The sequence below is a fragment of the Drosophila sulfurigaster genome, chromosome X (assembly GCF_023558435.1).
Source record: "Drosophila sulfurigaster albostrigata strain 15112-1811.04 chromosome X, ASM2355843v2, whole genome shotgun sequence".
Taxonomy (NCBI): Eukaryota; Metazoa; Arthropoda; class Insecta; order Diptera; family Drosophilidae; genus Drosophila; species Drosophila sulfurigaster.
This window is the reverse complement of record NC_084885.1, coordinates 10,922,506-10,947,828: the sequence shown is the minus strand read 5'-3', so window position 1 is coordinate 10,947,828 and position 25,323 is coordinate 10,922,506. Positions and strand designations below refer to the sequence as shown.

The 25,323-nt window shown below is 37.1% G+C and overlaps 2 protein-coding genes across 2 annotated transcripts; one reads left to right on the top strand and one right to left on the bottom strand.

Annotated features, from left to right (window-relative positions):
- Positions 1 to 1,226: 1,226 nt before the first annotated feature.
- LOC133848706 (uncharacterized) lies at positions 1,227 to 2,590 on the bottom strand. Its single transcript, XM_062284363.1, has one exon. The coding sequence runs from the start codon at positions 2,463 to 2,465 to the stop codon at positions 1,380 to 1,382; it is 1,086 nt and encodes a 361-aa protein (XP_062140347.1). The 5' UTR covers positions 2,466 to 2,590; the 3' UTR covers positions 1,227 to 1,379.
- A 9,834-nt stretch (positions 2,591 to 12,424) lies between these two features.
- LOC133847697 (uncharacterized) lies at positions 12,425 to 17,686 on the top strand. The gene is made up of 2 exons (XM_062282877.1): positions 12,425 to 13,874; positions 14,970 to 17,686. The coding sequence occupies exons 1-2, from the start codon at positions 12,550 to 12,552 to the stop codon at positions 17,569 to 17,571; spliced, it is 3,927 nt and encodes a 1,308-aa protein (XP_062138861.1). The 5' UTR covers positions 12,425 to 12,549; the 3' UTR covers positions 17,572 to 17,686.
- The last annotated feature ends 7,637 nt before the right edge of the window (positions 17,687 to 25,323 follow it).

Genomic DNA, 25,323 nt, shown 5'->3' with positions numbered 1-25,323 from the left:
CTGGCAGCTAGAGCGTGACAGAGATTAGCACATAAACGGAAGGAAACTGGAGGAGGATGTGAAGGGAAAAGCTAAAAAAAAGCGTCTTCAAGTGAAGAGAGGGGAGAGAAGAGGAAATGAAATTACGACTATGCAACAATGTCAAATGAACTTTGCTCTCCTTGATGCTCTGCACCCGAAAACGGAAATGAGAATATTTCATTTATCATCAGCTCAAAGATGCAATTCTCGAGTTCACCACAACAAAAACGAATATCTCACGCCTTGTCGAACATACAATGCTGATGTGCAAGTTACGGCAAAATCTCTTCCTGCATAAAAATAACAACTTGGGAAGCTTCAGCCAGAATTTGATTCTAATAGACCTTTCAAATATTTTTGTGGAGAACTTTAAATCTTCACAATGAGTTTAGAACTATTTAGGGCTACTCTACAACTTTTGAAAGAATGTTGCAGTTTTCTAGATTATTCGAATTTAATGACAACTTTTAATAATTCTTAGAGTGAAATGGATCAATAGGCTTAGCTTTTGCTGTACTTGTGTGTACTGAGCACCGAGATCAAGTTAGCATTTACATTTGCTCTATGTGAGAATTCTGTTCGCACTAAGCTGGTCTTGGGGCACCTCCGGTATTATTTGAGAGATGTATCGCACTAGTCGGACTCCCTTTCTGGCAATGTTCTTGAGTTGCATCATATCTGAGCAATTGGAGTTATACCAAAACAAATCTGCCTAACTACTAACGATAAAAAGATTCTAAACACTTACTCAAAATACAAGCTAAACGTCAGTATCGTGGAAATAAAAATTGTCATATCAGCTCCCATATCATATCATATCATATCAGCTAAAGTAAAGCGCACCTCTTCAACAACAATCTGCATCTCTGAAGCTTATACTAAAATAATGTTTAAATGAAATATATTTGTATATATTGTTCAATGAGATTTGTCAATCTAAAATCGCATTCAATTAAGTTTTTTCTTTTCTTCTACAGATATTCAAATGCACTGACCGAATGTCTGTAAAGATTTTTAAATATATAGTCAGCTTCTAAGAACTTTGATGGTATGATAAAACATTTAATATGTTTTCAATTAAGTTCTAATGCAAAAATGCATTTAAGCATGAACTAAGGCACAGCTTAGTAACTATTGTGTGAATCCAGCGAATGAAAATGTAATTAATTTCTGTAATTAAAAAAACAATGCAATTCGATTTGCAATTTGCAATTGATATTAAGCAGCTTCGAAGCCTGTTTTATTGTTTAATTAATCGGTTGAGTTACTTGAGTTGCGATTTAATGAAAGAATTCACTTATGCAACACACACACACAGATATGTGCGGTTGTCAATGTGAAAATTGAAATAAATTTGATTAGGTTTTCGCGTTGTAAGTGCTGCGATTCTTCGTGCTAGAACGGGGCAGAGAAGTGCCAAAGAGCAGCGGAGGCATCGCTTGCGATGGATGCAACTCGTGATTCGGTGGCAAGGCGACAGCACGACGCGAACTCTGCTCCCGCCGCACACTCCAGTGCAGGCGATAGAGATCCTCGTCATCGGATAGCTGCTGCTGCTCCAACAATTCCATTTGCTTTGATTGCTTTGGCAGCTTGCTCACACGCGTTTTGGATATCGAATCACCTGGTTTAGCTCGTAGCGAAGCTTGTGGAATGCTCAACAGTGAAACATTTGCCTTGGAGCTGCTCTTCTCTACCTCCGCCTCCGCCTCTGTGTCCACCTCTACCTCTGTGCTCACCTTCTGCTCTGGCTCTGCCTGTGACAACTGTTGTTGCAAACGCTTCCTCACCACGCTGGGTATATGTAAGAGTGAGTTATCGCTGGTCAACTCCTTGGCCTGCTCGACGAGACTCAAACGCTGCAAATGACTCCTCAACGAAACGTCGAGCACTTGACTTGTCTCTGGCAGCTGTTGACTGGCAGCTTTCAGACGCTGCACCAATTGCGGCAGCTTCAATTGTTCCTGTTGCACACGTTGCTCACAAATGCTGGAAATACTTAAACTCGACCTTACATCGCTCGTCTCGCTCTCCGACTTCTCTGGCCGCGACTGCTCATCGTCCAAACTGAGGATCGAGTCGAGAAAGTCAAACTTATCCATGAAATATAGCTTTTCGGGCATCTTGGCGGTCTCGGGACTCATCTTGTACTCCAGCAGCTGCAGCTTGTACACATTGAGGCGATATCGCATGCTCTGAATGCGATTGCGCACAAACGCGGCATTCAAATGGGAGCCCAGATGTCGTGTGATGTCTTCCCATGCCTCACGCTTCAGCTCCGCGTTTTGGTATTCGCAGAGAGTTGTGTTCCACAGACACGGCTGCTGAGCATACAAATCGATCATCCGCAAGTGGAATTCCTCGTCCTGCGAAGAGGGAAGCGTCGGGGCAGCACTGCACTTGGCCGAGGCTCGACGCTGACGATCCCCACTTCGTGATTCCATCTATTTAATATAGTATTTGTGGTAGATGGCAAATTCGATGACTGTGTTGAAAATTTTACTAGTTGATTCGTTCCAAATTTGCTTGAATTGTGTCGCTTTCGTCTCTCAAATCTGTCAGCGATCTAAGTGGCGTCTATTCCCTTTGAAACTAGACAAAACTATCGATATATCGATAGTTTGTAGTAGAGGTAAATACTTTTCTCTATTTCAAATTACTTTTCTTGAGTTTAACAAAAAACTTATTTTTGATATTTAACAAATGGTCTTCTTCCATTGACTTTTCATTGAGAGTCATCGTAAAATTTTCATCTGAAGACCATGCTATTTTAATTAAGTAATAATCAATTTTTCTATTTGTAAGAAAAGTTCATAATGTAATTTCTCCAAACTATGAAGGAAGTATAAGAAGCCATATATGCAGGTAACAGAAAACTGATTTAATACTATAATATACATACTTTTAGATTTAAAAATTTAAGAGTTCTATTAATGAATATAGATCATGCATCTAAGATATATATTTATCATTATATAAAGTAGATCATGATGGAGATCTTCCATTAAAACTATAAAAATATTCAAATAACCCAATATGTAGAAAAAACGAATAATATTTCATAAACATATTTCAATAAATTTGAAAATACAATTTCCATAAAAAAAATGGACAAATTGCAGAATTGGATAATGCATTGGTTGAAATAGTTGATATGGTTTGTGACTTAACTTTTGTTTGAAAGGGTTCGCTACCTTGTAAATTTTCATTCAAATTTATAAACAGGCTTAAAAATGAACAAAATTGCCAACGATTCTCGTAAATTATTTGGTGTGGCTCCTAAAGTTAACTCTATTCGGTAAGAGTTCAGTCAGTAAATCACTAAGGAAAAACAATTCTATACTTACATATATTATATTTATTAATTAATATTATAATTATATTTATTGCAATTTATATTTATTTATTATTTTATTTTGTACAATTCTACTTTTGTATAACATATTTGCCTAGTATCAAATGATGTTTGAGCAGATGTTAACTACATCGCAGCTATGGGGAAGAAAACTAAGCAAGCTTAGCAAGCTGAGCTGAACAAAATGACATTCGAGTTGAGTTTGGACACTTATTATTATGTCAATTTAAGTTTGTTTCTTGCATAAATAAATCGCACTGTTGTTTTCTCGGTAGTTTGGTTGTGCCAAGCTTGTATTTTGAGCTTCGTCCACAGACAAAGTTCTGCTTGGTCCAATGGCTAATTAATGTGTAATTCGCAGCTTGCAACTCTGAACATCTGAATGCCGCAACTTGTTAAATTAGTAACTGTTAGCTAGAAGTTGTGTTGTTGTAAATGCAGATGCTGTGTGTGTGTGTGTGTGGATGATGATAAGCCGACACTTGTCAGCAAATGGTTGGAACTGTGCTTTGTGCTTGTCCGAGTGTTTGACGCTTCTTGTATAAGCGGAGCCGGTGGCAGTTGCTTTGTTTAGTGGCAATTTCATTTGGCACCCAAATAGTCAGACCGTCAGCCATACAGACAGACAGACAGACAGCCAGACGGATAGACAGAGAGACAGACAGATAGTCAAACGGCTCAAGCGATGCTAAAACAATGCAGACCAAAAGCACTTTCATCCCCCGCCCTTTGCTATAATCATGAAGACTGCTGCAACCGACTTGGGCGACATTTTAAGCTTAAAGCCAGCGCAACTGTCATCGTCCTTTGTCCTTCGTCTTTGCCTCCTTCTTTGCCTCCTCTCTGCTCTCTCTCTCTCTCTCTCTACTTGTCGGCAAGTGCATAAAATGAATGGCAACGTCGACGGATATGTAAACGATGCAACAGCACAAATACGACAACTGAGTGCCGCTGCCAGATACAACAATGCACTGCATAAAGGATAAAGGATAAACGACGAGGATGCGTATAAGGATGCACGACAAACGATTGTCACGGCCAACGACTGCAAACTGAAAACTGCAAACTGCCAACAACCATTTACCAAACTGCCGTTTACCGAGTCTCGACTGCAACTGTTGCCAAAGCGTTTCATTTTTTTTACCTTTTATGCGCATAAAAAATGCGGGAGTAATTGTGTTAAACAACACACGCACACACACACACACACACACACACACATATGTGAATATCCGCATTCACCATATTTGTGTGTGAATGAATATTATTGACAGCATTTATTGCCAAGTACACCACATAAATTTGTAAAATGTCAATATGGAATTTTACACAGATTTTCATTCCAGTATTTGCACTAAGCTTATGCGTGTCACAATGAAAATCCATAAAAACGCATTGCTGAGCGTTGCAGACGTATGTATGTACAAAATTACTTGCAAAGTATTGAATTTGCAGTGAAAGGGAAATATTTTACAGACTTTAAACAAAGAGTTGAAAAAAATTAAAATAACTAGACTAAAATCTAAAAAAAAATAATAAAGTAAAATAAATTGTAACCCGTAAAATAAATAAATAAAGCTAAATGAAAGTAAAGTTGAATAAATTGCAGTTCAACTAAAAATAAATACTAAAAAAAAAATATAAATATTAAAAAGCTTAACGTATATTTTCTAATAGTCTCAAAGACTACAAAAGTTACTTATCTTTTATTCTTTAATACTATCAGAAAATAACTTCAGTAAAAAAAAGTAACGAAGAGCTGATGTTAAAAACAAATGCAGTGATTTAAAAAAATGAAATGAAGAATATATGCAAGTAGCACCTCAAATAAGTAAACAAAACTAAACAAAAATGTAACTTAAAAGCAAGTCGCATAAAAGTCTTAAAACAACTGAAATCAAGTATTCAAATTAAAAATATACCTAAAATTTATATAAGCTACACTTTTTTTAGGTAAAATTAAGTATCTGCTAGTTGAGCTGTATACGAATCTATTCATTCAATCTTTTTGACATGGTAACTGCATTTGCAATCGCATTGAAGTGACGACGTTGTAAATCCATTAGCAGCTATCGTTGTTGTCATTTATCCATTTAGTAACACGGCGAATTGTAAAAATATATATAAAACTCTGCTTTCCAGTATCAAGTTAATATACCCTAACACGAATGAGTTGCATTGACAATGCTCTATCAATAAAGTAAAGTTACACTTGGAAATGCGTAACAAAGTCGATCAACTTTGCTTTTACTTCTGTTCATGTTTTGATGTACGAGTCTAAAAAAAAGTATATGAATTTTGTTACTTTTGGCTGTCTTGCTATGTCAATTAAAGTCATCACAATTTGCAGCACAGTTTCATAAAGTAAAGTGTCGAAAATGTAAAAGAGGTAAACAGAGAGAGAAGAGGAGGAGAAAGCTATATTATAATTGGATTACGAAATGTGCGACATATTGAACGAATAATAAATCTCGTTTTATGCATAAACGACTAATTGCAAAATTTCTTTTAATTGTCTTATTTGCAAGCTGCATTTTAACATGCATAAAGTGTCAACGCTTTATCTATAATTTGATTATAAGCATTAATTATTTTGTCAGGAATGCATTTTACTGTGTTTAACTGTTTGCGAAATAATGTGTCTGACAGCTACATATTTGCTGCACAATAAAATTCTATGCGACACATTTAAGAAATATGAAAAAGTCGAATTGTTTAAAGCACTTAATTCAGATTTAAACTATTGCAATTTACTTGAGACAACGACATTCGCATCAACATCGACATCGAAATCGACATAGATACATGTAAGAGACGACAGTCTGGCAGCGAGAAAACAGATCTGAAGTGGCACTTCAATTGAATATAAAACCTTTCTTTGTTTCTATTATTTCAATTTCATTATTTACCGTACACGCAATGAAGCATCATCAATCTGGCTTAACTTGAAAGTGCCTGTTGCGTACGATACGAACTCAAGTTCAATTCACAAATTTGAGCATTGCAGTGCAATGATTTTTGACTTTTTAAAACCATTTTGCTTCCAGTTTATGTCAAATGAATTTCATTGAATACTTTTCGATGTGCATCGAATCTATTTATATATCGAGTGTCGAATGTACTTAAAAATAGCATTCAACGATTATTGTAATCTCGGCATTAATATCCATTTAATGATTATTAAAATATTCTATGGAAGGTTGTTTTCAGATGGCAGCTGCTTTTAAATAAATAAATCAATCGAATTAAAATGTGAAACAGTTGAAAGGAAACCGCACGCCATTTACACGCGAATCCCACTTCATTTCACGCCTGTTTAAACCGCTTACTTTTTTATACCCTCTATCCATAGAGTAGAAGGGTATTATAATTTTGTGCTGGCAGGAAATGTATGTAACAGGCAGAAGAAGCCTAATTATTTTGATTGTGGTAGTGTATCAATATACCAAATATACTATTAGGTATATTTTTAGTATTTCCGGTATTTTATTTTGGTAAATTTTGAGAATTATACCGAGATATTTTGCTTTTATTCAAAATGGGTGGCGGGTATCTCACAGTCGAGCACACTCAATTACAGCATTCTTACTTGTTTTTTTTTTAACACTAAATTTGTAAGAAAATTGCGTCAAGGTACAATTGTAAGTCGAACTACAAATTTATATAGTTATATACACCAACTCTATACTTGTAATTTTTCAGTTCCGCTAACCAAAAAACGACGATCGGGATCAAAGAAAAAGAAGAAGATAGAAGTAGCATGAATCAATGACGATATGGCCGAAATATATATTTTCTGTACACATTTGGTCCCGGAGAAATTCTTGTGCAAAAGAACGTTACGATCGCCATTCAAATGGCTGAGATACAGGTCACTTCATGAATTGTGGACAATTTTCATATTTGTACATAGCTTTTACTTTTATCTCTATATAAATTTTAACTGATGCTACTTTAAAGCATAATTTTAGGATGCGAATTAATGGCAGTAATGTGGCACATGTCTTCTGAGGAAATAAAATATATTATAATATTATAATAGTGTAATGTAATATTTAGTATTACGCATTGCTGGATATTTTCAAGTCTGTCACGTGCATCGCTACGCATTGCATTTAAATGTCAACTGCATGCACAACTGCAATTTACGAATGCATTAAATGTGACCGTAATTAACTGCTAATTATGATGTCGGCCATCGCTATGCCAACTGTTGATATTAGTGCACATCCATGCACAAAGGAAGCGCTTGCCCATTGGCAATTTTAATTGAAATTAATCGTTGGCCCAACCAGCCAGCCAGCCGCAGATAGCTTCCCATCCCTAGCCCAAGCACAAGCCCAAACACAGGGGTCAAATTGCGCGCTTCCTCCGCGAGCGACATTAAATCTCGTAGTAAAGCTGGAAGCAAAGTCATCGCCCAACAAACCATAAAAAACATTAATTACTTTTGTATTCGAAAGATGTCAACGCCAATGGCAATCAACTGGCAAATTATTAGCAGGCGGCCTTCTTCTCAGCATCAGCATCAGCAGCAACAGCAGCAGCAGCATCACCGACAGCTGGAGGCCTGAAAGACTTTGCGATTAGAGCAGCTAATATACAATAAATACTTTTGATGATTTATGCCCCCCTGAACCGTAGAGCAAACGAGCCACGCCCACCGTTAGCCCCATTCATCATAAAAGGCATTTTATGAGCACATAAAATACCAAATTACCGAACCCCAAACATTCCTGAGTAGCTGTTACTTCTCATCTGTCCAATGTTCTTTCCCCTTCCGCTTTTCTCATTGAATGGAACCCATTCAATTAGCGTAACTGTTTGTGCTGCGGCACAAAGTTCAACTACTGGAACCGCCTCCAGTGGCGATAACGATAACGCTATAGAACCCCTTATTTGTGTGTGTGTTGTGTGTGTGACAATTGCGTATCGCAATGTCAATGGTCCAAACTTCATCAGCAAAAGAAGCGGTGAAGCAATTCAAATAAACCATATAATTTATAGCACATCTAATTGATACCATCTGTTAACCACTGTGGCCAAAATCTCAAGTTACCATCGGAGTTCTATTAGCCGGCTTTCATTCTGAGTTATTTAGTTGTGGCTTAATCTTTATCAGTAAATACTAAAAAGATTGATTTTATTCAACGAGTTGAAATGAAGCGGTTTAGCTTGCATTTTGAATTACATTTTTAAAAAATTATGTTTTACTGCTTTGGAATAATATAGTTAGGGGCAAAAGTTAATTATTTAACAATATCACACCTCAAAATAAATTAAATTTTAAAATTATTACCAAGAGCAAGAAGCGACTGTCAAAGACAGTTTGCTTAATGGCAATTTATAACATTTAATACTAATTATATAATGACACTTTATAAAATGATTTGCTTATTATTATATAGCCATATTATATTGTGTGAATAGCGTTAATAAATAATTTCGTACAAATTTACTTAATGCGAATAAATTATGCTTAGTTAATTAATAAGCTGTATACGATGATATTTTACAATTTTCTTAATTTTGTTTTTATTTTAATAACATTCGTCTAACGTTGATAGCCCATAAGTTGCGCTGTATCATCGATTTTCCAACTTCTCTTTTTATCTATATTTCCATCTTAAGTTTGGAGTAGTGCGTAACGATTAAGTCTTATGTATTTTATCAATATATCGTATAATAAATAAAGCATCGCTACGAAGTGAATAAACATTTGCTGTTTGCATTCTACAATTTTCAAATCACTTCTTCACGTATCAGGAATTACTTGAGTAAATGAAAAGGTTGATTGCTTACCATATCGAAGAGTTCTGTGTAGTGAAACTAAAAATTAGTGATTTTTAATTACTGAACTACAAAATTAATATTTGTCTTAAGTTCATTATATGAAAGCTACTTAATTATATATGCAATGTGTTAGATAGCTGCACTTATTCACACACTATGTTCTCTTGCATTGTCACTTATTTTTTTTACAGATATTTTTAGAATTGACAAATTCCCGCACTTAATGAACAATGCGAAGTGTGGGCTGTGGAGAGAGAGACTTGAGTGAAGACGAGTATGCGCTTAAGCGGCACTCCAGACACTGTCAATAATATGGATATCACATTGATGTCTTTCATTGATGTGGAATGAGGCCAGACGGGAAGACATATTTTCCATTGAACCTGCAAAACGCTGAGAATTTTCTCAGGGAATTGAAGTGAACTTCAGAACTTTGGGGCGCGATACTAAGCAGTTGAGTTTACGTTAAATATTCATGATTTGAAATATTCATTGTCGCTAAGCCGTGCAGCAATTACGGCTAATTACTAACGTTCATTAGTCACACAAATGCAAATGTTACGCCACAGCGTGTGTTGCTCGCTTCTCTCTGTCTCTCGAATTATCTTGCCTGCTTCCTGCATAATTAATGTCATTTGTCTTGATTGAATTTGTCGCCCAATCAAAGCAAATAGATGCCATGGCGCTTGATGTTGATAATGGGCCGCTTAACAATGACAATATCGCAGGATTGTCACCTCACTTTAATGTCCAGCAACGAAACTTTAAATGGAAACTGTGCTCATAAAGGCATAAAATAGGTTTGACGTATAAGATTTTGCTAAAGATTCAAAACAAAATGAAATATCTTATGTAATTTATGCTTGCTTGAGCTCTAACAAACTTGCCGCCTCTGCATTTGCTTGCACTTCAATTTCAATTTACGAGCAAAACTTCCCCTTGGGGTAAAAGGATTACTATACACTGGCAACTTCCCAATCACTTGCTTAGTTTACGCTTGCTTCGTGAATTTGGATTTTTCTTTTTTTTCCTCACTTCAACATTGTTAGTTTTTGTTTCTTTTTTTCACTTTCATTTACAAGAGATAACTATGACTTTGAACTGCACCCTTGCATCTTGTCGCCCTCTCTTGTCCCAGAGTGTTGTGTCTTTGCTGAGTTTTCTGTTGTTTCGTTTCAGTAAAATGATTTTACTCCTTCGTAAATATGCAAGCTTTAGTCTTTGCTCTATAACTCAACTATGCGACCTGCGACCTACTCGGCTTTTATAGCTTTGAGCTGTCGCTGTCCTCTTGCTGACCTTCTCCCACTCTTTGCTCAAATGTGCAGCTGATGGACATGAATGAAAGCGCACTCCCACTTTGTAGCAGTGAGTAATGCGAGACATCTCTAAGATACTGCGTTCCAGTATCTTTGTGCACAAACTCGTCGCACATCTCGCACTGCAAGAAGTGTCAAAGATTTCGAGGATTTAATTGCAATTTGAGGTGTCAAGAAGCGCCCATTTAAGTGCAATCAAAGGTTTTGAGACTATGCATCATGAAATAATAAGCAGATATACTATGTATGTATCTAAGCTCTCATCGTCAACTTGGTTGGTTGTCTATCTAGGAGAAGGAAGAAGGAGTAGAATGCTTTCATTTGTTTTCTAATATTGGCTAGCTTTAATATTTATTTCCATAAAGCGACAATTGTATTTGCAAATATTTTAAGCTTGCTAAAAAATAGTTTAGAATATTAAGTAAACATTGTATATACATAGTATATTAAGTATACGCTTTATAAGTAGTATATTAAGTATACAAATTATAAGTAGTATACGTAGTATACACCGTTGCTATTCCAAAAACAATTTTTTGTACCAAAATTTGGAAAAAATGTACCAATTTTAGCAAAAATGTACCAAACATTTTTCACGAAAGATTTTTTTGTATTTCACAAATTGTGATTCACAATAAATAACTGTTTACGTAGTGGGCCTTACATTGGCGCATACATATTTTCTCAATTATCCTGTCAATTGTCATCGCAAATCGACTGTAGGCGATATTTCCCAGTGTTAGTCATGGTTCAATTTTTAACTGATACAAAATTTATGTCTGGTGGAACGGAGCCATTTGTTAAAATAATATATGTGAACATAAAATTTTATGAACAATTTAAATACTAAAACAGGCATATTAAAAATGTACCAAAATGTAAAAAAAAGTGATCCAATGTACCAACGCATAAGAAATGTACCAGTGTTTGTACCAAAAGTGGCAACCGTGGTAGTATATTAAGTATACAAATTATATTATGTATACGTATATTTTAGTGGTATGTATATTAAGTATATATACATTGTTCATCAAGTATACGTAGTATATCAAGCATAAGTAGAATATTAAGTATACATAGTACATAGTATATTTAGCATACGTTTTATAAGTAGTATAAGTAGTATATTAAGTATACGTTTGGTAAGTAAAATACGTAGTATATTAAGTATACAAATTTTAAGTAGTATACGTAGTATAATAAGTATAACAATTATTAGTAGTATTACGTATACTACTACGTATATTAAGTATACAAATATATTAAGTGTACGTATACTATACGTGGTATATTAAGTATACGTTGTTCTTCAAGTATATGTAGTATATCAAGTATACGTAGTATACGTAGTATATCAAGCATACGTAGAATATTAATTATACATTATACATAGTATATTAAGTATACGTTATATAAGTTGTATATGTAATATATTAGGAATACAAATTATTAGATTATACTTATACTATACGTCGAATATTAGGTATACGTTGTACATCAAGTATACTTAGTATATTAAGTATACGTAATATATCAAGTATACGTAGTTTATAAAGAATACGTAAGTAGCTTACCTAGAAACGTTCTGTATGAAGTATACATGTATGTACATATGTATGTACGTTATTGATTGTATAGAATTAAGTGCGTATTGTGCACTAAGTATAAATTGTATACTAAGTGTACGTAGTTTATAATTTATACGAAGTCTATTAATTTCGCGTAGTATATCAAGTACACGTTATATATGTTTCAGTTACTTTGTCCAAGTTAGCATTGTCTCATTCAAAAATAAATATAGAATATATTTGATCTTTTACTCAACTTCTACTAAGCCAACTACTTTTGTATTCCGTCATATTTTCCAGCAGGGCCTTCAAATATTGCATTAACTTAGCAAGCGTAGAGTTAAAGACTTTTATACAGCTCAGACATTCATCATTTCAGTTTCAACATTTTAAGCAAACAGTTCATTTTACATTTTAACAAAATTCGAAATAAGGACAAAAAAATTCTTTTAATTTATTGCTAAATTCTTGAGTTTTTTGAATTAAAATTACAATGTGTGACTCAAATGGTGATTCAGCAAAGGTAACTAGTGAAGGTCGCAGCATTGACGAGGGATTCTGTCATTTGATGGGTGCAATGTACAATGACATGCCATCCGAGCTCAATTCGCAAACGAAACGGAATCCCGAAATGATAAGATCCATTAGATCCATCCGTTTACCACGGCCTACGGCATTTGCTGCACGTTATGTGACCAAAGTGCTGCATCCTAGTCCGATGATAGTCTCAAAGCGCTTCGTGAAACCGCAAATGATGGGCGACAACAACGGCCAAGGCTCGGATCAGGATCGTTTATTGCGCAAACTCTTCTGTGTTCCTTTGCTGAGCAAGATTGTGTTGCTAATCACACCCAGGGGCAGCAACTCGCACATGAATGATATGTTCAATATCCATGCCTATATGATAGAGGATCAATTTCATCTCGGTGTAACAAGCCTGACGGCATCCGAACGCGAACTCTTTGTGAACCCACAAAAGCCAAATAATTATGCTTTGATCTGTTGCTCGGGCCACATTCATCTGGAGGATGCTTTTATGAATGCCTCGCTGAAGAAGAATATCATTCAAATGTCAAAAAACAAATCAAATGCAGTCGTTGAAATAAAATGCAAGGGCAAAAGATTATCCCTCCAATATACTGGAGACCCGCATCAACCAAAGATCGAAGCAACTGGCAGCGGCAAAAGTCGACAGGTCAAGATCCCAGCTCTAAATGCAACGGCTGACATATATCCACTACAATTGAAAAATATATCTACAAATCGGCAGATAAATGCTGCAACCTCAGAGGTGCCTCTAGAGATTTTCGATAACCAAATCGAGGAACTATCTGAAGCAAATGCAAATAGTGTTGAGCAACAACAGCCTCTTGCTCAAATCGTGCACCAAAACATCCAACAAAACATCGATAACTTTGAGCAGATTGTGGAGCAACAACCTGCAACTGAAACAGAGCCTCATATTATGGACAACGAAAAACTGTCAGCTGAACAGCTCTCAAATAAGGTGGGGCAAGTTCCTCAAGAGGATAAGGAGAACATCAATGCTAGTATTGAAAAGGTTGAGGAGCCAATTATTCAGCAAAACAATAAAAACATTAAGCAGATTATGGAAACGTCTGATCAGCATTTAAATAAAGCCGAGAAGGTGCCTAAAGAGATCCTCAATAGTGAAATCGAGGAACTATCTGAGTCAAATGCAAATTGTGTTGAGCAACCACAACCTCTGGCACAAATCGTGCACCAAAACATCCAACAAAACATCGATAATGCTGAGCAGATTATGGAATTAGCTGAGCAACAACCTTCAACTGAAACAGAGCTTCAGCGTACGAGCGAGGAACTGCCGTCAACTGAATCAGAGCTTCATAGTATTGAGAAAGTTGAACAGATCGAGGAACTGCTACGAAATGTGATGAAGACTCTGCCACAACAGTTACTCAGCAGTTCAACTATTTTGCAGATCAATGCATCGTCTGAGCTGCGTACAATTATGGCTGAGGAAGCTCAAGATAAGGAGAAGGAAAACATTTCAAGCGTTGAACAGGCAAGCAATATGGAAACATCTGATCTGAATTTGAATAAAGTCGAGCAGATGTCTCAAGATGCTAACTCGAAGCAGATCAAAGAACCATCGCAGCAACAATTAAATGACGACGAAATCCTAAATGAAAAAGATATACAGGAAAAAAACACAGAATTTTCTCAACATATCAATAACGCAAAAATCGAAAAGCAAGAGAATAAGATAAACAAACTTCTCTCAAACGAAGCCAAAAAAGCGATAATTCTCGACTCGTTTAAATGGAATCCAATAGATATGAAGAAACCACCTGAGGAGTTTAACAAAACTGTCCCAACTCTTCAAACCTTCAACAAATTGCATAAAGAAATGCTGAAACAGTTTCAAATTAATAGACGACTAAAAGCTCTTGAAAATGAGCAGATTGCAAATGAGGCCCTTAACTCAAAGCACAAGAAGCAAACCAATGAAAATTTAGATCAGCTCATGAAATCATCTGAGCTAAATTTGTTGACAGTAGAGAAGTCTCAAGAGAAGTCAAAAGATGAACTCCCTCAAGAAGTGACTTGCAATTGTAGACTTGAGCAGTTAGAAAACCCATCCGAACCATGTGAAGTCGAAAATATTCAGAAGATAACAAATAATGTCTCCGAACTGCTGCAAGATGAGCTCAAGGACATTAAAGATACGCCGATTGAGAACGTAAGAGAGGTCACGGAAGTTGAAAAACAAGTCAAGAAGCCGGCTATTCCGAATTTCAACAAAGAGTACAAAGAGAGACTAAAACAGTTCCAAATTGACAGGCGACTGAAGAGATCTCTGCAAAGTCAGCAGGCTGCAAATAAAACAAGTCAATCAAGCCTCTTTAAGGAGCAGCAGCTCAGCAATCGGCCGGTATATCAACGTTCGATTAGCTCCTGCTCACAATATTCGTATCGAGGGCGTCGTCCGTCAAGAATCTTCTCGAAATCACAGCCAGACAAAATGCTCTCCAGCGGCGGCACGTTGGATGTTCGAGTGAAGCAAAAGAGCAAGTCTTTAGTGACGGAAACTAGGAAGCCTCAATGGGTCACAGCCGGACTCAATTCGAAGCATCGCAATTATGTAGTGATATACAATCCAAAAGAAATACGCGGACCCACGCCGGTATATCAACGTTCGATTAGCTCCTGCTCGCAACATTCACAACCAGCCCACAGCCCACCCGAACCATGTGAAGTCGAAAATATTCAGAAGATAACCGATAGTAGACAGATTGTGGAATCGTTAGAGCAACATTTAAATGAGCTGGAGCCACGCGAGGAAATGCACAACTATAAACATACAAGGAAGCAATCAAATGATGTCTCTGAACTGCTGCAAGATGAGCTCAAGGACATTAAAGATGTGCCGATTGAGGACGTAAGAGAGGTCAAGGAAGTTGAAAAGCAAGTCATATTTTATGTCAAGAAGCCGGCTACTCCGAATTTCAACAAAGAGTACAAAGATAAACTAAAACAGTTCCAAATTGACAGGCGACTGAAGAAATCTCTGCAAAGTCAGCAGGCTGCAAATGAAACAAGTCAATCAAGCCTCTTTAAGGAGCCGCAGCTCAACAATCGGCCACAAATACTCGGACACACGCCGGTATATCAACGTTCGATTAGCTCCTGCTCGCAATATTCGTATCGAGGGCGTCGTCAGTCAAGAATCTTCTCGAAATCACAGCCAGACAAGACGCTCTCCAGCGGCGGCACGTTGGATGTCCGAGTGAAGCAAAAGAGATCGAGCTGCAAGTCTTTAGTGACGGAAACTAGGAAGCCTCAATGGGTCACAGCTGGACTCAATTCGAAGCATCGCAATTATGTAGTGATATACAATCCAAAAGAAATACGCGGACCCACGCCGGTATATCAACGTTCGATTACCTCCTGCTCGCAACATTCACAACCAGCCCACAGCCCACCCGAACCATGTGAAGTCGAAAATATTCAGAAGTTAACCGATAGTAGACAGATTGTGGAATCGTTAGAGCAACATTTAAATGAGCTGGAGCCACGCGAGGAAATGCACAACTATAAACATACAAGGAAGCAATCAAATGATGTCTCTGAACTGCTGCAAGATGAGCTCAAGGACATTAAAGATGTGCCGATTGAGGACGTAAGAGAGGTCAAGGAAGTTGAAAAGCAAGTCATATTTTATGTCAAGAAGCCGGCTACTCCGAATTTCAACAAAGAGTACAAAAAGAAACTAAAACAGTTCCAAATTGACAGGCGACTGAAGAAATCTCTGCAAAGTCAGCAGGCTGCAAATGAAACAAGTCAATCAAGCCTCTTTAAGGAGCCGCAGCTCAACAATCGGCCACAAATACTCGGACACACGCCGGTATATCAACGTTCGATTAGCTCCTGCTCGCAATATTCGTATCGAGGGCGTCGTCAGTCAAGAATCTTCTCGAAATCACAGCCAGACAAAATGCTCTCCAGCGGCGGCACGTTGGATGTCCGAGTGAAGCAAAAGAGATCGAGCTGCAAGTCTTTAGTGACGGAAACTAGGAAGCCTCAATGGGTCACAGCCGGACTCAATTCGAAGCATCGCAATTATGTAGTGATATACAAGCCAAAAGAAGTGATCACTCAGAAGGCTCTCGAGGAGAATTACGAGCGTGACATGAGCTCAGCAGGTGATGCAATGCCTAGTCAAAACAATATGCTCGTATTGTATGATCAGGAGGATGACGACTACGATCCCAATTATTGTTACGAGCTGTGGCCACCGCAGCTATTGGAATCCGAGTCGGAAGGAGGGATCGACGAGTCGACAATAGACTGTTTGATACCCAACTCACAGACCATTCTGGATGCAAATTCAACGCAATTCGAACGCATGATGCAACATCCAGTTGCAGTGCCAAAGACATTTTCGCATCGAACTCGTCAGCTAATAGAAGACAAACTATCAAGCGTTGATGCCAAGCAAGCGTTCCACAATTTGGGCAGTCTGATTCGACGCGTGAACTCGCGTCCCATTCCCCATGACCGGCATCTGCAGATACTCTTTCGTCTATTCGCCCGGCTGGATGTTCAGCTCTTTGTGCGTGCCGAGTTCAATCTTCCCGGTTGCAATCCGACGCCAACGATGCCACGTTGTCGCATCGAATGCTTCTTCTTTCCGGATCGCTCAGACTTTATTGTGTCGATAGCAGTTTTACGCTCGCAGCTGGAGCAGCTCATGCGACAAATACCTCAAATATTGCCTAATTTACACTACTGTCGTGATGCTTTTGATTTGACTCGCGTTCCAGATGTCGTTAGGAACTATGTGCGCAACCATTTCAATAAACTGCTGAAGGATCTGCTTGCCGAGTATTGCTATCAGCTGATTCAGGAGAAGACACCGATCTCAGCCATGCCTTATGAGCTCACTGATCACGATATCTTGGGCGATGATATTTTTCTACGACCCAAAGCCACCAAGATTCTGCCTTTAACACTAGAGAAACTCAATTAGTATTTGGTTTAACAATACGATAAATATTTTTTTAACATCAGATGACAAATTATTGGTTTAAGCATCTTAGCATACATTTTTGTATGTCGTAATATAATTTAAACAGAGAAAACTTTACGCTTATTTGTTTTTATTTTATCCAGTAGAGTACTTTAATTTAAAATTTGGTTGGGCTTGTTGCTGACTTTAAATTCTATATATGTATATTACATACAACTATCATATACTATGTTACCATCAATTGTAATTAGCACAATTTGAAAGTCAAATTTAAAACCAATATATTCCTGAGATTACTTAAAGTAGTAACGTTGAAATTATCATTGAGAATATGCTAATCCGGCTCGTGGTCAGTTCTGAATGATATTCTCAAAGAAGAGATTCGAAAAATAATTATTATTTTTAATTTTTTAATCTAAATTTTTTTCAAGTATTTTTTCGCCAATCGATTGTGATTTATCTATTTGCTATTCGTAGGGCTTGAAACTTAATGTTACTTAATAAAACAAACTTTTCTAATTATGTTTCATGTATTACATCACTAAATTAATCGATATCAATATTTTGCATTAGCTTCCTACGTTTACTGCATTGCGACTGAAATATCTTAAATTCCCCAAAATGCACTTGACATTCCAAGAAAAAGTCAAGTGCTTGCGTACTGCGTTACATAACATAATCCAACAGGAAAGGGTTCTCTAGAAAACTATATTTAGCTTTTTAACCAGAAAGATTTTAAGAAATAAACGTCATTAAGAAAATATTTTCGGTGTAGTTCATGTATTTAGAACATTTCCTGATTTTTGAAATTCTTTTACAACGCCATATTTTAATTCAATTTTAATTGTCACAAATGTATCACTGTGATAATAGCTAATAAATAATGCATAATGATTAAAAAAGTTGATAATTTATATTATTGCAATCGGGTAATTTCGCTAAAACCTTTTAATAATTAAATTCAAATTGTTGCCATCAGCTGATGCAACAAATAATTCGCACTCACGTATATACAACAAACAATTCGCGAAACTTTGTGAAAAATTTCACCAAAGGCTGGCCATGAAATGCCAGAGATCCAAAACTACGAAAACTAACACGAAATGCAACACAAAATACGCAACAGCATGCGAATGCGGGTAGTAAAGGGAAAAGGAAAAGGGAATTGGGCAATGGGCAATGGGAAATGGGAAATGAAAACAGGAAAAAAAGCAATCATCCCGTTGTTTTACAGATCCGTTTCCGTCTAACCGATGTCGGCGTCCAGCGTCCAACTAAAAGCGTTGCAACATTTTTTGCTGCACTTACCTCGTAATTAAACGACAAGCAAAAGGGTTGCTAGTGTTTAACTCGCGTTTTACAGGGTATATTGAGGCTATATTAAGCAAAAGCGAACTAGTTTTGTATTAACTAATGAGCGAAAGGGCACAACTGAAAAAGAGCGAACTAAAGATTAGAAGTGAACAAAAATAAAGCAACTGAACAAGAACGAACTATAAAAGTAAATATCCTAACAAGAACTAAAGATCAGAAGTGAACAACTGAAAAAGAACTAAAGAGCTAAAGTCAACAACTGAACAAGAACGAAGTATAGAACTTTATTAATAATGAATAACTGAACAAGAACGAAGTATAGAACTATATTAATAATGAATAACTGAACAAGAACGAAGTACAGATCAAAAGTGAACAACTGAACATAAACTAACTACGTCATTTCGTTGACTTCACTGAATAATTTTTATTCGTTCTTTAGTGAATGATCCTACGCTATGTTAGACATCGAGTTTCTAAGTCTGTGCTCTATGTTAGTTGCAGCAGATTAAATCTTACGTAGTCCGTCATCAGTCTGCTGCAAAGCATATTTCACATTATTTTTTATTCATTTTGTATTGTGTTTTTGTTTTCGTTTTGCTCATTGTTTGTGTCTCATTTTGGAGCTTTTTGGCGCCTTGTCAGCTGCAACTTTTGTTGACAATTTAGCCGTCAGGTGTCGCCGCTGTCCGGATGGCTGTTGTTTGAAGCACAAATACAAAAATTTAATAAACTTGACGCCCTCGAACAAAAGACGCGCCCCTTTTGTGGGGCGTTGTCGGCAATGTAATTGAGTTTTGATGGGACCCTTGTGGGTTTGTCCGTTATGGGGCAGCTGCCCGGCCTCTGCCTCTGCTTCTGCCGCTGCTTCTGCCTTTGGGACTGGCAACATCTGTTTTCTGTTCATCATGCAAATGCCAATACTGTCGAATCCATCACGAGCTGACAAAAACATTCATTCCACATCCACAGACGGTTCATAAAATAATGGCATCTATGTATATCAGTTATTCAACGCGGCGAATTCGTGTTTTGACGTTTGGCGTTTTGCACTCAAATGCATTTGAAACTGAGTGTGTCCCACTTCAATTTTCGAGCACGTCTGCATGGACTTCTAATACCCGGTAAATGATTAATTGAGTTCTTCATCAGGTGGCCGGTGGTTTGCTCTCAATATCTGACACCCAACTAGATAACCAAAGCGAAGGCTCTAATCAAATTCAAGTAAATATTCAAGACACGCCCACACTGCCGAGCGAACATTTGAAGAAGAAATCCACAGAGAGAAGCAAAAGAGATGTGAAGAGGAGGTTGGCTGGCGCACATCCGGCATGGTCATCAGCTCCCTGCGGTCAATCATTAAATAAACAAACGTCGAAAATGAGGCCCACACTAAAAGTCGACTGAAAGTGGCAGCCAGGCAAAACTTCAAGCCCAATGATGATGACATTGATGATGAAGCTGATGTTGATGATGACAGCGATGATACTGTTGCTGTTGCTGTTGATGATGATGATGATGACGATGATAATGGAGGCGAATGGATGACGATGAAGCAATTGATACGAACAGCGAGGGATGCCAGCAAATGTTTATTAACGACGGGCGTCTGACATTCGACAGTGTTGGGATTAAATTTTCATAAGTAAAGGGTTCAAATCACATAAGGAAGAGCACGGCAAAGGGCAAAGGGCGAGCAAAAGACACAGAGTGAGCGAGAGAGAGAGCGAGAGAGAGAGAAAGATGAAGAAAGTGGCGACCCACAACTCAAGTAGTTCTTACCTTTACCACCTGCAGCTAATTTGTGCCTTGGTTGCTGCTCATGATTGCCGAATAAAATTCGAATACTCGAGTGTTTGTAAGTGTTTTGGTGAATACAAAAAGCGCAAGAGAACTTTAAGCCCATTTTGTATAAATGATTATTTGAATTATGTGCAAAAAGATTTCTTATACGCTGCAGCAGAAAGAACTTCAGGATCTGCTTTTATACACATTTTTTTTTTATTGGTTGAATAATATCTGGATTAATATATTTCTTATTATAAATCACATATAAATATAAAATACTTCAACGAAATGAACATTTTATTTAAAGTTAACATATTTCTAATATTTAACGAAATGTGTTAAATTCATTCACACTCTATGTGTTTATATATTTTTATGTTGTATATTTATTTGTATCGTACATATGCATGTAATGGAATATGTAATTGTATATTAGATATACATATCGATAGATGAAGCATTAAGAAGATAGTTCGTAGTACAAATTTATATAAGATATATTAATAATTGAAGCTCCCATTAGATAGATAGTTCGTTTGAGTTGACAGCACTGTGCAATAAGTTAAGGTTACAAGATCGCAAATGCGTATTGTAAGTAAATTACACTTTACTCAACAATCTAATCATCAACTATCAGCTACGACTAAATTTACTCGATATGCCAAAACAAGTTGCTAAACTAACTGCTCTCGACATGCAGCTTGATTAACCGCAGGCACTTTTCCATCAAAACAACAAAAAACAAGTGCAAAACGCGTATAGATTATTCATAAGCAGGAAAACTCCGGAATGAAGTGCATTTATATGGAAGTCAGGTGAAAGCAAAAAAAACTGGCAAGAAGCTGTGACAAATAAGTTAGTGCTGAAAACACGTACGTTTTATGGCGAGCGAATGTCGAAAAGAAACCGTAGACAAATATTGCCGTGTGCTGTTTGGTTAATCGATGAATTTATCATCGATGATGTGATGATGGCGATGCGACGTCAAACGACGTCAAGCTACATATATTATATTATATATATTTTTACCCACATATTTATAATGTTTACTGCCGAAGAAATGATGAAGCTGGCTTCTCTTTCCTCTGTCGCTCTTTCTACTTTTTATATTGTGCCAACAATAAATCTTAAAAGTATATTTCATATCAACTCTATTCGGTCTATTTCTGGTCGTTGCTGTGGGTCTTCTTTCCATTTGCCTCGCCCTCTATATAACTAATTTATTTTTATCTCACCTCCTCTGGCATCAGCGTCTGCTGTTTATGACACTAAGACGTGTCTTAAAATTGAGCTCGTAATCTGCAATAAAATATCACTGAATACGAGTAGTTTCAATTCCGACTATCTAATTTACTTCCCCTGCGGACTTTCCGGACTTTAATCGACCCGGGGACAAAAAAGTTTTGTTTGTTTTCGCACTGATATCTTCCCTTATTTATTTTTACCATTGACACGGCAATTAGGCCGAGCTTATCAAAAGTGTTCTTAACTTAATTGATTTAGATCGTTTTAGGGGTCAATGAACTTAAAAACTTTCAACATCACATATTTAAAATTGATAATTAAATGGAAAACCTTTAATTGCATTCGTATTTTTAGCAGAGTGCTCAACTTTTCATACACATTTGCTGTGAATTCGAAGAGTGCTTTGACCTCATTTGACAACTATTTATTGTTTTAGTTATGGCCAGCAATAACTGCTCAATAGCCCGTGGTCCATAACAAAATGTCAGTGAACTCTCTCTCCCTCTGGCTCTGTCTCTGCCTGAGGATACGGCGACTTCTTATTGCTGCCATTGACTTCTCCCCCGCCGAGTTCGGTTTGAGCCACTAATTTGGCCACATTTAGATCTGCTCTCGACTGGCTTAAGAATCGTTCATCTTGCTTCATATTTTGGGTTTTTCTTTTGTTATTCCGAGTGTAATTTATGCATATCGCATTCTTGTTCCCATTCTGTACATTTAATTATGCTAAAGTACAAATGTCGCATATTTATTCTAATTTTGTCTTTCATGCTGAACTATAAATGGAATCTGAAAGCCACAAAAGGCGTTTTCATTTCAAGCTAACATTGTAAGTTTCGCATCGAATCGAATAGTTTATAAAGTTTACCTACAAATAAAATCAAAGTCTTGGAGTCGCATTAAAGAGGCCAACAATAGATTCTATTCTCACTGTAAGTTATTTAAACGCTGCTCTCTTCTGGTTTGTCTGTTAGCTGGACATTGTATTAATCATAGTCCGAGAAATGGACAAAAGAAACTTTATGCCTGGGAAGTCCTTTGAAGCCTCAGGTGTTTAACCTTCAGTAATAGCTCATTGTTGTGGTTCGTTGGATGGTTGCTTCGTTGCTTCGTTGCTTGTTGTTTGGTTGGTTTATTTGGATGCCTTTTGCTTGTTTGGTGTTTCGTCTCGACTCATTGCCTCAGTTGTGCTGTGACCTGATTTCGTATTAAATTTCATTTGAGCGCAAAGTTGTGTGCGGCATGCCAGAGGTGCTTCAAGCTCTTGCTGCTGCTGCTGCTTCTGCTGCTGCTGCTGCTGTTTCTGTTGCTGAGAATTTGTGGCAGATAGCGAAGAGGGCGGCCGCAAAAAGAAGTCAGCGACTTCTGGCGAACAACAGTTTCCGGTTGCCAACACAACTCACAGCATATAAATATTGCAGCTCAAATGGCCAAGAGGCAGAACAAAGAAATCAATTTGAGTCAACAGCCAAACAAACACATGTGTGCATGCCTGTATGTGTGTGTGTTTGTATTCACATTGTGTGTTTGCCAAGCGGAAATTGAATTTATTCTCAACGCTCAATGCTCTTTACCCCGCCACCATTAGAGACGACGCAGAGACCGACTGAGACAGCGACAACTGTGACCAACTCTGTCTGTCGATGGAACACTGTTGCAGTTGCAATCGCCGCGCTGACCTCGATGTTGTGCTCGTCTTGGTCACAATTGTTTGAGTGTGAATAAAATAGAAATACAGTGTGGCAAAAAAAAAAAAAGAAAACAGAAAACAGAAAAGGTGCATCAATGGGAAAATGTCCTGACAGTCGATCCTTCAAACAACCAAAAGAGAGCCGCAATCGATTGCGAAGCCTCAAACGGAAAACTCGAAACTAGAAACTGGTAAATGGCAAATAGTGAATGGTAAATGTTGAACGTTGAATGTCGAGCAGCAAAAAGCGTAAATAAATACTCGTTATTCCAATTGCAAATATTTTCCACACTCACAAAAACGAAATTGCAAATGCATTTCGAAATGGCAATGTAAATGCCTAAATTTCAAATTAATCTCAATCTCTATTTTATGGGCATCCAAATGCGATAATTCAATGCTATCCATGTTATGCATATTATTCAGCCAGTTGTCAACAGTTTACACAAACATTTTCCACAGCAAATTCTTGGCACATTTCTACAATTAAATTGTTTACAAAGCAAAGGCATATCTATTCCAAATCGAATGAAATGCAATTGACAAAAAAGAGCATATTGACTTTCACACATTGTTTTGTTTGACTATTTTTTGAACCTTGTCGCATTCGCATTCAATTTGAATTATTGTTTTTGGGCAAACTTTCTCTTTCCCCTTGAATTATTAAGCATGAATGCAATATATATATATATAAATATCAAACATTGTTTCTGAAGTTATTCTTCCATTTTATATCTCTTGCTATTCAATTGAAAAATATTTAAAAATAATATATTTATTTTTTTAATTTATTCATCCACTTTAAATAGTCTTGAAATAACATTGCAAAATGTTTAAAAATACTATATTTGTTTTTCCAATTTATTCAACCATTTTAGTTGACTTGAAATCACATTTCAAAATGTTTAAAATTAATATATTTGACTGTTTAAAAACTTTGCTAGCAATTTGATCTGTACACACATTAGCAGTAGATTTAATGAATATTGAATTTGCGAATAAATTTTGCTCGGCATGAAGCAGCGAACTGATTAAAATTCTATTTATACGCGTGTGCCGCGAACGGTGCGTATACTTAATATTTATGCATGCGGCTGTCAGCAGCAGCACCATGAGCATGACGAGGAGGAGGAGGTGCTCAATATTAAATGGAGGAGGGATTCAATATTAAATGAGTGGCCATTTCCGGCACGTGTTACGACCGGTTATTGATATTGTGCAGATAACATAATAAGTACATAAGTAGTTTCGCTGAAACTCATAACTGAATTTTTAATTAAAAACTCGGCAAAATACTCTCAAACGCATACGCCCACCTGCACCTGCCTGTCCCCAACCCCCCTGTCTCTCTGCCCCGCCCGTTGGAGTCCTGTGGTGGGAGTGGAAGTTGCTTTCTGCAAAAAATCATAGCAGGAAATCAAAAATACACACAGCTGACGCCATAAATGAGATAACAAGTTTGTAATTTCGGCATAATTGCCTCCCTTTTGGCAGGGACACGCAAAGAGAGAACGAATCCAGAACGGGAGGGGAAAGGAATGTGGCAAGCAAATGGGTTTTGTAGGTGAACTCAGGGTGAAAGTTGTCTACCAACCGATGTACATTTGATTCCACTTTGGCTTAACCCCCAAAACAAGAACAGCAAAGAGCACAGAACCCGATGCCGATGCCGATGCCGATGCCGCAGTTGTTGCTCGTTTTTATTAAAATCAAAC

What these genes read in the sequence shown, in the direction of transcription:
- LOC133848706 (XM_062284363.1), bottom strand. Translation starts at nt 2,465, where the DNA reads ATGGAATCACGAAGTGGGGATCGTCAGCGTCGAGCCTCGGCCAAGTGC.
- LOC133847697 (XM_062282877.1), top strand. Translation starts at nt 12,550, where the DNA reads ATGTGTGACTCAAATGGTGATTCAGCAAAGGTAACTAGTGAAGGTCGC. An exon ending in CAACAACCTTCAACTGAAAC is followed by an intron (nt 13,875 to 14,969) that starts AGAGCTTCAGCG and finishes GCTCAGCAATCG; the next exon opens with GCCGGTATATCAACGTTCGA.